Source organism: Stegodyphus dumicola, chromosome 12 (assembly GCF_044657685.1).
Source record: "Stegodyphus dumicola isolate Sdum_Otavi_A_Nest chromosome 12, ASM4465768v1".
Classification (NCBI taxonomy): domain Eukaryota; kingdom Metazoa; phylum Arthropoda; class Arachnida; order Araneae; family Eresidae; genus Stegodyphus; species Stegodyphus dumicola.
In genome coordinates this window covers 70,040,932-70,053,858 of record NC_140779.1, presented here as the reverse complement: position 1 = coordinate 70,053,858, position 12,927 = coordinate 70,040,932, and the positions used below count along the sequence as shown (strand labels likewise).

The 12,927-nt window shown below is 34.1% G+C and overlaps 1 protein-coding gene across 2 annotated transcripts in view; it reads left to right on the top strand.

Moving 5' to 3' along the window:
- The window catches only part of REG (proteasome regulator gamma), a 101,481-nt gene that overhangs the window by 30,108 nt on the left and 58,446 nt on the right, over positions 1-12,927 (top strand). For both annotated transcript variants that reach the window (XM_085806540.1, XM_085806541.1), the window contains exons 3-5: positions 2,366-2,428; positions 3,155-3,250; positions 9,728-9,785. In XM_085806540.1, coding sequence (XP_085662666.1) covers positions 2,366-2,428; positions 3,155-3,250; positions 9,728-9,785 — 217 coding nt within the window. The remainder of the gene's footprint in view (positions 1-2,365; positions 2,429-3,154; positions 3,251-9,727; positions 9,786-12,927) is intronic.

Sequence of the window (12,927 nt, the reverse complement as noted above, 5' to 3'; positions counted from 1 at the left end):
ACTAAAAAATATCTAAAAGATTTAAATAACCTTTTTATCAAGTCGGAACTTTAATAGAAGATCACGTCTTGTGCTTGACAAACTTCCCAGCACTTCCGGCAAGATAGCTTAAAAGTAACAGTAAGCTCAAATTTAAGACTAAAAGTAGTAGACAAATTATTTAACACAAAGCTAATTCACAAACCGAACTAGTGTAACAATTTAAATATCGGCAATTGAAATGCAATGCCAAAGACTCAAAAGTTTGCCTGAGCTAGCAGAAAACTAGTAATGTGGTCTCGAGAGGTTGAAATGCACTGTCTTAAAAAAATTCCCAAACTTTCCTTTAAATGCTGTCTCTTTCTACCTCATTTACATTCTGGTAAGGAAATTGAAACAAGAAGTGCCAGTAAAGATCCAAAACATAAAATAGCTTGCTAGTGAAAAATAGCAGTAATAACTGTACAGGTTAATTTTAAGATTGTTGATGTTTTTATTTTCTTCAACAAAATTTTGTTCTTAAACATTCAGCCATGATGGTGCTGTCCCTGAAGAAGTCCCTATGTGCTTCTAATTTTTTCTGAATGATATATTCATATAGTTCTCGTATTGGCTATTGGTGTTTATGTATTAGTGCAATTATATAGGTATTGTGTGGTGAATTTTTACAAATAAATTCCAAAGAAAGTGATCTATAATTTTAAGAAGATTTTTTATATCATAACATGTTCTAATGTACATATTTTAGTTTTGATTAGGTGTCTGTCTACATAGGTTTTTGGAAAACAATGAATAAACCTGCTAGTCACAGAAACGTACAAAGAATAAACCTGCAGGCAATAGATTTTTTTACCCCTCTTATTCTAGGGCGAGTTTTTGTTGCAATCACTTTAGTAGTACATTCAAAGCAGTTGAACTTGACATGGTCTAAAGTACGATTCCAGCTGGTGACAGATTGTCCACCTATGCTTAGTATTATGCTATTTTACTGATTTTTCACACACTTTTTAAGTTTTTCTATTTTATAGTTCAGGAATTGACAAAATTGTATATATGAATAACCATTTTGTGCATAAATTCATCTTGCTTTTCAGTTTTATATATGGACTAACAGTTAGAATAGCTATTTCCTTGCTTAGCAGTCTTGTTTATTTTCCCATTAATATTATAGCTGCATCTGCATCCCAAAGCCCAACGTCTATTCATTTTGTGAACATGCTTTCATCTGTTTCAAAGATTAAAATTTTTCACTCATTATCCTCATATACCTGCAAAGCCAGTTATTATCTATTTTTTTACCTATTTATCATGAATGCAGATCTGCTCCATGAGTTTTAAGACTAAATCGTAATTTGACTTTAAAAGTTGTTAGAGCTTGTAATACAACAAAAAGAGCACACAAAAAGTGGTGCCATTGCTTGTTACAACTTATTGTTGCACATATGGTTGCCAAAATTTAGTGGCTTTTACCAAGGTAGTAAGTTAAGTTTTTTGGGTATTTATGTGCTTGATCCTTGAACTTTTACTGTGCATTGTTAAAGAACTGTGTTGAAAATCTGGAAGGTGATAGACATAAAAATTCTTAATTTCTTGGCCTATCATTATATATGTAATTTATTGTCAAAACTAAAATGTTTTAGTAGTGGTTAAATGAAGAAGGTTTCTGGTATGTAGTTTATTATAACTGTTCTCCAGATTATAATGGCATTATGGTTAGACTTGTTTCTAGTATTTATAATGTATGTATGTGTTATTTGTATAGATTTATATGTATATGTGCTATGCAATTTTTTCTGTCGTTGGTTGTTGCAATCAAATCACTGTCGTTTCAACCTAGTAGGAAAATTATATTTTGTATTCTGATACAGCAATCTAGGCATGAGTTTATTGCCCATGGGAAATGGAAATGCTTTATTGACAGAGTGATTAAATCATTAATATGAAGGTCTTTAAAAATTCATGAGTTTTAACTAACATAGGGAAAAAGAAATACCAATTGTTAGTTTGCATCTTTTTGTTTGAAATGAAATAAATACATATAATTGGGCATTTGTGCAGAAAAATATTTTAATTTTCAGTTTAACTTGTGCAGCTGGCAAATTTTGAGATATTTATTTGGTGCTGGCTCTGAAAGACAAAAAAAAAAGGGGGGGAGGGGAATTCATCATTAATAATATACCAATTTCTAACAGTCATGAGACCCACTTTGTACTCTCGGTTGAATGTTAACCAAATTTTTTTAGTAATGTTTCATTCTTAAAAATTTTGTTAGATATTTGTGTAGCCTGATTTTGACCTTCATTTTAAATACTAGCAATATATTATTTACACCTGAAAAATATTTATACTGATTTTTTAATCCTAACAATTTTAATTTTCTATTTAGGCAGAAGAGTTGGTACTTAATATTTTTCCACAGAAAATATTAGAACTTGAAGCTCTTCTAAAGGTAAGCTAATAAAAATTTTATATTTCAAGAAGATTCATACAGATCTTGAATAATTAGTTCATTTGGGACAAATACATGAATATAATTTTTTAATTACTACGTTGTTTTACAATAGTTTTCTGTACTTTCGTAGTTTTTATGCTTGTCACTGATGTATATATTTTTCAAATTGATTTCTTCTGTTTTAAAGTGTATTCAACAGCCTCTTTCTGATGCTGTTTATTGCAGCAGTTTTAATAGTATTGAAAAGTAACATCACAATCAGATCAAATGTGCAAGTTTGATTTTATATAAATTTGGGTATCAAATTTAAAGTTTTATTTAGAAATAGAATGACTCTACACTATTGCATAATTTATGCTTTTCAGGAGATCCCTCTGTTAAGTATAATTATGATCGTCTTGTGATATTGAAATTTGTACTGTTAGTTTTAAGATTACGCGTTTTAATATAAAGAGTGCTATTAGTGTAAGTCTTCTATGATTCAAAGATATTATTGAGAATATAATATTAGTCTTAATAATATTGCTTCTGCTTAACTCTTATCTTTTCATCAATTAAGACTAAATTCTCTGCATTCAATTGCATAATTATTAGAAGGAAAAGAAAATTGATCAGTCAATATGTTCAATTTTGTCCCTCTTCCTAGAAATGTGTATACTTCTGTTATTGTGTTTAAAGTATAAAAAAATTGTTTCAGCATTATTAACATAAGACTCGTTTCAGACTGAAAAATTCACCGTTACAGATTTATCATCCATTCATTGTGAACTCAACATTCCTATTCCAGATCCTCCTTATGTAAATCATGATACAGATGAAGTAAGTTGGATTATATTTTCTTATGGAGTTATTCAGTAACAAAATTCAGTTTATGTGTGAATATTTTGCATTCCTATGCATATCCTGGTAGGTGAAACTATTCAGTATGTTGCATTTATTCAAAAAGTTGAGAATGTCTTAAATTTTCTTAATATTCATGTACACTTTAATTATTTTAATACTAACATATATATTTTACCTACCTGAATTAAAAATATTCATGTTAATGTATTGAACAGAAAGTACCATATTTATTTATTATATCGTATACAATTGTAAAATTGATAACTATGAAAATCATTATATTGTAAAAATGTATTAGCTGCATATAGTCTGTTCAAAAAGTCTCTTTTAGTGGATTATTAGATGAAGTCACTCAACTTAGTTAAATGGAAATACTCCGGGGTTACAGTAAATGCTAAAAATGTCTTCTCAGAGCCTGAAAGCACATGTCAGCCCATGTTTGTGAGCATCTGAAGTAAAGTTTGGTTATCGATCCATGTACACCACTCTATTGGCTTCCCCCCCCCCCCCCCCGAGAGTAATAAATTAGACAAGCTTAGTGAGCATGTTTCCTTCGAAATAAAAACTGTTAGATGATTAACTGCTCTGTTTATTTGTAACCAGCACAAAATGTGTTCCACCTAAAACACTTGCTGCTTCATATTTAATATTGTAGCGTACACCTGTATTGCTCAGCTTGTGACAGAGCAATGATCTAGCTAACAACAGGTGGTTGAAATGGGACCTGCAGCCCCTTTGTTATTGTGCCTGTAGGAAAGATGTCTTTTGAATTGAAGGTCTAGCCTCATTCATGTCTGTGTCAGACATTTTCATAACATTGCAGACATTTCAAAGATTCCAAGTGTTTCAAATACTTCTTTCACAAAAATTTTACCTACATACACTGGGGAGAGACTTTTTGGATGTGCTGTATTATAATCAAATTATCTAGTAACTTCAGAAGAAATTAAATGTTTTAACTGTATATTTTATTTTGTAATCTGTTATGAACAAAAATAAGTTACTTTATTTTTAGTTAAAAAACATTTTCAATTGGTTAATTGTCACAATAGCTATTGCAAGCTTATTACCTTAATGTCGGCAGTGGCTGTTGCAGTAGACATCACAGATCTGTAGCTTTATCAGAAATGGGCTTTCAATTTATGTGATTGAATAGAACATTTGATATAAAGCTCTAGTCAGATAGTGTTTTAATTTTTTGTATCAAAGGTAATATTTTGCTGTCTCATTCTAGATAGAAAACTGATTGTAATTGGTCTTTTGTGAGCCATTTAATGTTTAATGTATGTGTCATTAATGTCATTTGAATGTGCTGATGCAGGAGTGGATCAGATGTAGTTGTGATCTCATCCGTCTAGTTAAATTTCCTGCCGCAAATGTATTAGCTGATCTAGTACTAAAACAGTAAAACTAGAAGTGTAAAGGTCCTAAACAAAGTTTCCAATATTTCAGCTGCTGTAAGTATTTATTGCAGGTTAGTTTGTTTTTGTGATTTGATTTAGGGAAGTGCAGGTCAAATCAGAGTTTCTTAATTATGTTTAGTGCTTATCAAATAACAAACTTTGGAAGGTAAGAAAGCTTTTCGCAACAGCAGAGTTCATACAGTCCATAAAAGTCCTTAATTTCGGTCAAAATCGGCAAAAGGTCCTGAATTTAAATCATCTAAATTTTTTGTCTGTTTTTACGGTTGCCATTTTGTGTGTGAATTGGCATTTTGGAGGAATATTTTTGGCATTTCACTGACAAATTGGTTATCTTTTGAATAGCTTCATGCATTATAAATTTGCTCCTGTTCCTAATATAAACAGTGGTATACTCGAGTTTCTGGGCAAGAAGTGAAACATAAGCATTTTGAAATTATTTCCTTTTGTCTAAAGAACTAACTCTTAAACAACTCTTCGCTTTTGCGGGTGTGAATTCTTTTATTAAACGGTTTTAAATTTGGCAACTTATCAATGTTTTTGGTGATTTTAAGATCAGTTTCTGTAGAAAATTTTTAATTCTGAAATTTGCTAATTTTTCTTAGACTTTATTATTATTATTATTACCATGATAAATTTCATTCAAATAATGGTAATATATTGAAATTTTATTTAAGAAATAAAGTTAAAGTGATTTATTTAAAGTGAAACATTTTTATTTTTTGCTGTCATATTATAAAATGGCGTTATTTTCATTTTGGCTATTTTTATACAATGTTTTTAATCTGAAAAATAATCAAGGTAGTAAATGCAATGAAGAGCAGTTTATGAAACAATTCTTAGCAAAAGCAAAAAAGCCATGTAATTATTTAAAAATGTCTTTTTTATTTTTTCCATGGTAAGAGTTTTTCCCATGTAATTGTCTCAGAATATGCATCAGTTTCGTCTATAAAATTAATTTTATACTTTGTTCTTCTCCCCCCCCCCATATATTATTTACTTTTTACTGTTACAGATTTGGTACGGGTAACAAAATTAGCCCTTTGCGCTCGAGGCGCTTTTCTGTCGGGTAAACCAGCAACTTGAGAGTAATCAGCCACTCCCACTTATATCATGAGTTCCTTATTGTTAACTTAAAATAATTTTAGACACAATAAAACACTTTAAACTCGTATATTTTAACATTATACATATTTTTTTAACTTAATGAAACATATGTATGAAACATTACATTCTAAAATTTTGCTTCGTATGATATTTTACAAAACAATCTCCAATATGCATCCTGGGCTTGTTGGGGCATGTGTCACAGTAGTATACAGTTTGTCGCCTTTGGGACGTTCTTTGGGAGCAAACCTTGCAATCTTTTTTTTGCCCCATCAAAATAATATGCAGCTTCTCATTTAGTCGGATCGCTTCAAAAATGCTGTGTGAAGAAGAAGCTGTGCTGGGTTGTTTTTGTCGAAAGGCTCCTCTCAGTTGATCCACTAAAGTTTTGAAATATTGTAGGTGACTAAGCAGCCGTTTGTTTCTCTGTTTCTTTACTGATTTATAAAGAATTGATGAATTGATGGAGCAGATCTTCAAGCCCCCAAAAAATAGTTTTCGCCACCATTTTACGGATTTTTTTAAAAAACAATGTCGAAGCCAGTTGGTCAGCTCGATCAACACTGCTCGTAAATTTGATGTAATTTGCAATAACATTGGGCTTTTTTATAACGACTTCAATACCGCCTCGTAGAGTTCTTCTTACAGGAGTTATTCCCGCATTATTCCAAGTAGTCAAAGCCGTCACAATCCTCTTGTCCTTCCACGCAAGAACCAAAATATTACCTTTACAATATGCACATGTGGTTCGATTCTCAAATTTTGGCTTTCGTATTTTGCATGGTAGGTGCTTTCTATTTGTCATGATCGTCCGAGTTAAGTGGCACTTTTGTTTGCGTAATTCTTCCGCCAATATGTAACTCGTATAATAAAGGTCTGTGAACATGTGGTGTCCCTGAACACAGAGAATTTTATCCTGTATCATTTTTTATAGATGTAGTGGTATTCTGGTTGATACCGGTAGATCGGGTCTTATCAAAGTCTCTGTTGTTAGAGATCCATAATACGGCAGAATAGCACAAATGAAGCCGGTATTTGAATCTGCAAGCGTATAAACCCAAATACCCCATTTTATAGGTTTCATTGGATTGTAAGTAATGAATGATATGCGGCCTTTGAATTTGACAGTCGACTCATCCACAAAAATCTGCTCTCCAGGTACAAAATAATTCAAGAACCTTTCATTTATATACTCGAGGAAACCAGATACTAACTGCTAACGGGTTCTAGTGTTTGTGTTTTCTCGGGTATTGTCTTGAGGTGAAGTCTCCAAAATATTTGACAAAATCGGTCTCTCGTAAACATGTCTGAGTAAAACGGAATATAGCTAGTATCATTTTTCGACCAGTATTCTTGTATGCTTGCCAGTGGCATTGTCCCCATATTTATGATTGCCCCAATAAACTCCCAAAATTTGGTAACTGTTACATCGTACCATGAACGCCATATAGAACGGGATGATAAGGTCTTCCCTTCCACCTCCCTTGCAGCGTTATTGTTAGTTTCCTGCACTATGTCAGTAACTAATTCCTCAGTGAAAAATAATTTATTGGTTCTTTTATGTATGCAAATACATGCGGTCCTACTTGTCTTTCACCGGATACAAACGGTATTCTTCTGGGGATTTCTTCGGATTCTGTGCACACTGTTGTTTCTGAAGGTTCAGTCGCTTCTGTGCAATCACTTTGGCTTCCATATTCACTATCGATTATTCGGATTTTTCATCTTGCTCCTCTAATGTCGTCATTATCTTTATCACTTCCGTCTTCGTTCTCATGGGCAAGCTGTCTATGTAGTGATGTAATTTCGTTCGTTATTCCTGAAAAATTAAACTCATCTTCGCTACAAGTAACTTCTTCGTCGTGTTCCATACTTATTGCGCTCGGTAACTTTGAATGAAATACTGTGTTGTGATCGGCAAGAAGGTTGAGTTCGAACTGATGTCGAAGACAGGGTCCTACCCGCGATCGCAAGTATTTTTGAGATGGGACCTTTAATCGCATAAGCATTGCAAAGACAACCTTTATTTGAGATAAGACATCCTTATAGCTATTTAGACACCTCGTAGTATGATCTACAAAAGGCCAAGTAGATCTCTCAAGCGATATTCCTTAGGTCAAACACAAATAAACACATTGATTCGAATAGTGCCTCTGAGGCACTGCTCGACTTATCACATCACATGCAGTGGTGCCTGAGAGGCACCGCTCGAGTGCAAAGGGTTAAAAATGTCTTCTATTAACACGTAATGGATATATTTTACAGAAAGTTTGTTATGAATTTCTTACTTTTGGGAGAGTTTTTGGAAGAACAATTCAAACATAGTGCTTGAATGTTTTACTTCTGATTTTAGAAGTCTCTTTCTTAACATGTTTATCATCCCTTTATATTCTCTACTTTCCACTAGACACAAGCAGGGGAAATATCACAGATGCTTCTAATCTTATCATATGGACAAGCATTTATAGAAAGGAATTTTTCTATTAATAAAGAAATTGAAAACTGACAGTTTAAAAGATTCATCTTTTGTGTCTCAACGCATCACACACAGAGCTTGTACTAGGCATTTTCATCACTTGTTTTAATCTCTGTGGTTCCAAAATTCTGATGACTGGGGCCTGTACTAAATTCTAACAGTTTAGCCGTTTCTTAAATCATGTTGCTCGGTAAAAATACTACGGAAATCCACAAAGCCAATTGAATGAATGCTGTTTTAGGCTTTTTTTTTAATTGGTGCCACACAGAAGAGGAGGTTCTGAACATAGTGACTGGTGATGAAAATTGGGCAGTCCATGCTAAGGGTCATATTGATTCTCCAACCCAGCTGAAAAAAAGCCCGTTGAACTTCATCAGCAAGGAAGATTATGGTCACTGTGTTTTTGGAATGCTGATGGAATTTTGCTTGTCGAATTCATGGAATGTGGTATGGCAATTAATTCTGAAGTGCACTATAACACTTTCAGAAAACAGAAGAGAGCCTTCCAGAACAAATATCGCATCCTGATGACATCTAGGGTTGTGCTCACAATGGCCTGTGAACGTAAGATCTTTTATGCCAATTCAAATTGAACATGTTTCAGCATCCTGCTATAGCTCGGATTTGGCTCCTTCTTATTATGATTTGTTCCCTGCAAGGAAGAAGTGGCTTGGCTTAGAACACTACACTTTGCTGATGATGAAGAGCCTCAAATTGCTATGAGAAGTTGATTGAAATCGCAGAAAGCTGAGTTTTATGCAAAAATGATTGGTAAGTTAGTAAAACGCTGTGGCAAGTGCTCGAATGTACATGGTGCCTATGTTGAAAAATGTACCTTTCAGATTAAAAAATTAAGTCCATGCAAGTTTTTTTATTTCTAATGAAACAGAGGTTAGTTTCTGAATTGCCCCCGTAAGAAAACTATCTTATTCTTGTATATTATAATGGTATTTGGTGATATTTTCTGCTAAGAGGAGATATCTTTTTAAATTACCTTAAATAAAAACTTTTATTTGGGAGCAGATTTACTTTTTAATACATTTTGTATTCAAAATTAACCTTGAACATCTGCTAAAACTGGGTTACTGACAAAATGGATGTTCTTCACTTAAAAATTTTAAGGTACTTTTTTCTTGTCGGGATCGGATTCAAAAATTGTGTGTATGCATGTAATTGTATGTGTGTATACACTTCTGGATCTGGTTCCAATAACAGAAAGTTCTCAATTTAATTAGTCACTTTGAGGTAATTTTGCTGTTTAAATATTTTTAAACAATGTTATATAATATTGTGTATATAAGTGTCTAGAAAAGTGGTTATCATCAGAGGTTTATATATTTTATTTAATGTGTGTATTTAATTTTTTTCTATTGCATTCTTTTAAAATGTTTTAATTTTGACTCAAAATTTCTTTTCTTTATTATCAAGTTGTAACATTCTTATTTGTAGATTCCTACGAAGAAACGAAAATTTAACGTTTTATCGAATGATATACCTGAAGTACAAGGTAATTAATTTAATTAATAACTATTAAATTAGTTGATTTTCTTATGTGCTTGAAATTTGTCATATATTTATGATTATAAATTTAATGCAAATGGTTGAAGTAAGTACAGTACAAATCGCAAGATCCGGATCTAGGGTTTTTTCGCATATTAGATCATCAGTTTAAATTTAATAAAATGATGTGTACAGATTATAAAATTAAAAGTACGGAATATTGGTTTATGAAATAGTGAAGCATTTATGACGTGCGCGTGCGCTTATACGAGGGTTGATCCAGAAATAAGGTTCCCATCAGTGTTACAAATAGGCAACATTATTTATTCTCATATATATCAATGTGCATCATTGGAAAGAAGACACTTTGCTCTATTTTTCAACATAATCGCCATTTTTGTAGACAGTGCTCCAATTTCTGTATCCCAGTGTCGTAGAATTCTGCCGCCAACCCGTTGTGGAAGCATTTCACCTCTTCTTTGACTTTGTCGCTCCAGAAGCGTCTTTAACTTGAGGAACAAGTTATAATGCTGTGCGTGAGGTCCGGACTGTGCGGTGGATGGGGCATGACAGTCCATCCAAAGTTTGTCAGATATCCTGTCTTTGATGGGAAATGCGAGGTTGGTCATTGTCATAAAGCAGTGTTACACCGGCTGTCAGTCGTCTTCGGCGGCAGTTTTGGATAGCTTGCCTGAGTTTTCTTAGTGTTGCACAACTGTCTGAGTTGATTGTTGTCTCAGTTTTCATGAAATTGATCAGCATTATGCCAGCAGAAAGAGTTTGTTTGAACTTCTTTTCATCTGGTAACTCTGACTGAGGCCATTATATAGACTTTTGTTTCATTTTGGGAGTGAAATGAAACACCCACGTTTCATCTCGTGTAACAACGGAGTCGAACAATCTTTCCTTATCTTCTTGAAGAAACTGGCGAGCACAGGCAAGGCGTTTATCCTGTGTGTTCTGCTGTCAACATACGGTGTACCCATCAAGCGCAACACTTGTGTTGCTCCAATTTTTTAGTCAAAGCTCTTTCTGTTGTACCATAAGAATTCTCTGGAATCCAAGCAACAAGTTCACGGATGGTGATTCTCTTGTTTTGAAGCATTTTGCATTGGACAATCTTGATAATTGCCTCCAAAACTGATGGTCTTCCACTCCATTCTTCATCGTGGATGTTCTTACGAATAGCAATAAACTCCTTGCATCACGTTCGGATGTGTTGAATGGACATACACTTGTCGTCATACACCTGGCAACTGACGATGAATATCCATGGGCGAAGTCCCTTTGGCGTTCAAAAAACGAATTATGGAATGAATCTCGCACTTAGTGGAAGGAACAGTGCCACCTCCATCTTGGACGGCTACTGAGCTAAGACTGAGCTTCACAGCAAAACGTGTGGGAACAGCTGTCCATAGCGGTGTTGCCGTATTTCACCTCGCACTTTCCCGTGTGGCTGGTGCTCTTTGGGAACCTTATTTATGGATTGACCTACATGCTTTTTCTTTAATTCTATAAGTAGACATAAATCCTTCTTCATACAAAGCTCCATTGCTTAAGTCTTGTAATTGCCATGTCGATAATTCCTATTTTCACTCGGAATTTTTTTCATTTTCAACAACCTGTGTGTTGCTTTCTTCACTATCAGTAGTGATATTTTCTGCATTCATAGCCATGCTTCAAATTTCGCCGTTTGTTTGCAATGTCCAAAAATCTTTGTCGCTACCATCATAAAGCTTATATGCATGATGATACGAGGGCCATCCAGGAAGTAGATTACGTTTCCGTCTGTGTCCGCTAGGGGCGGGGCTAGCGCGGCCATCTTGGGGTCAGAGCGTTGCGCAGCTCAGTCTGCATCTAGCCGTGCTAGTGAGAGGTTCGTGCTGTGCTCCGTTCAGATACTGTGACGGTTTGAAATGTCTGAGTTAATTGAAAATCCCGCGAGCTGCGAGGTGCGCTCAGTAATAAGGTTTCTGACTGCAAAAAACTGTAAACCGATAGAAATCTATCGGCAGCTTCGTGAAGTGTATGGGGACAACATTATCACTGAAGGTGGAGTGCATCAGTGGGTCATAAGATTTCAAAATGGCCGAACCAATGTTCACGACGAAGATCGAAGTGGGAGACCCAGCATAGTGACCGCCGAACTTCTCGAAAAAGTCGATGCTAAAGTCCGTGAAAATCGAAATTTCACAATAACGGAACTTTCTTTGAGTTTTCCACAAATTTCGCGAAGTTTGTTGCACGAAATCATCAGCGAAAAGCTTGGTTACCACAAGTTTTGTGCAAGATGGAAGGCAAGAAGAGGTAACGAAGTGGTTGAAGGCGCAGGCGGCCGAATTTTTCGACGAAGGAATTTCCAAGCTCGTACATCGCTACGATAAATGCCTTAATTTGTATGGTGACTATGTAGAAAAGTAGTATTTGAGTGTGGCTTTCATCTGTATATAATAAAATTTGTTTCCTATACTTTGTTTATTTTTTTATTCCAAAACGTAATCTACTTTCTGGATAGCCCTCGTACATATATGTGGATTTTTCATTATAAAGCTTATGCGTCATAAAGTGCATTATACGTTAATGATCATATATGTGTCATGAGATTTGGTGACTAGAGGTATGTTGTTTGCTAAATTTTCTCTTGCTTCTAATTTATACTGAGAAAGTTAAGCTAATTTAGAAAGTTAGAATTACATTAGTTATTTATTATACTTATGTCTGTTTCCTACATATACTCAAATAATCCCAAAGGAAGTCCTTATAGGAGTCCCGAATAAATACTCACGTATACTTAAGGCTTACCTGAACATCAAAATCAGTTTTTATTAATTCTCAAACAGCACATATTGTAATTTTTTGGCCTCTGAATATCATTTACAAAATTTATCTTTTGCATATGGAAAGAAATTTCTCCTTGTCAACACACTTAACAGTTAGCTGAAGTCTGTTATCTTTCCCAAGCATAATACCAACTTAAAAAGTCCAATGCCGTTTGGCTTACTAATATAAAAAAAAAAAAAAAAAAAAAAAAAAAAAGTTTTCCACTTTGGTACCTGAGTCATTTCTTAAAGCTGCATGTGTTAGTAATCGTGCAGTGATGAAAGCAAAAAATGATTTTCCAGGTTGGCATCAGGGCTATTAGTTATTCA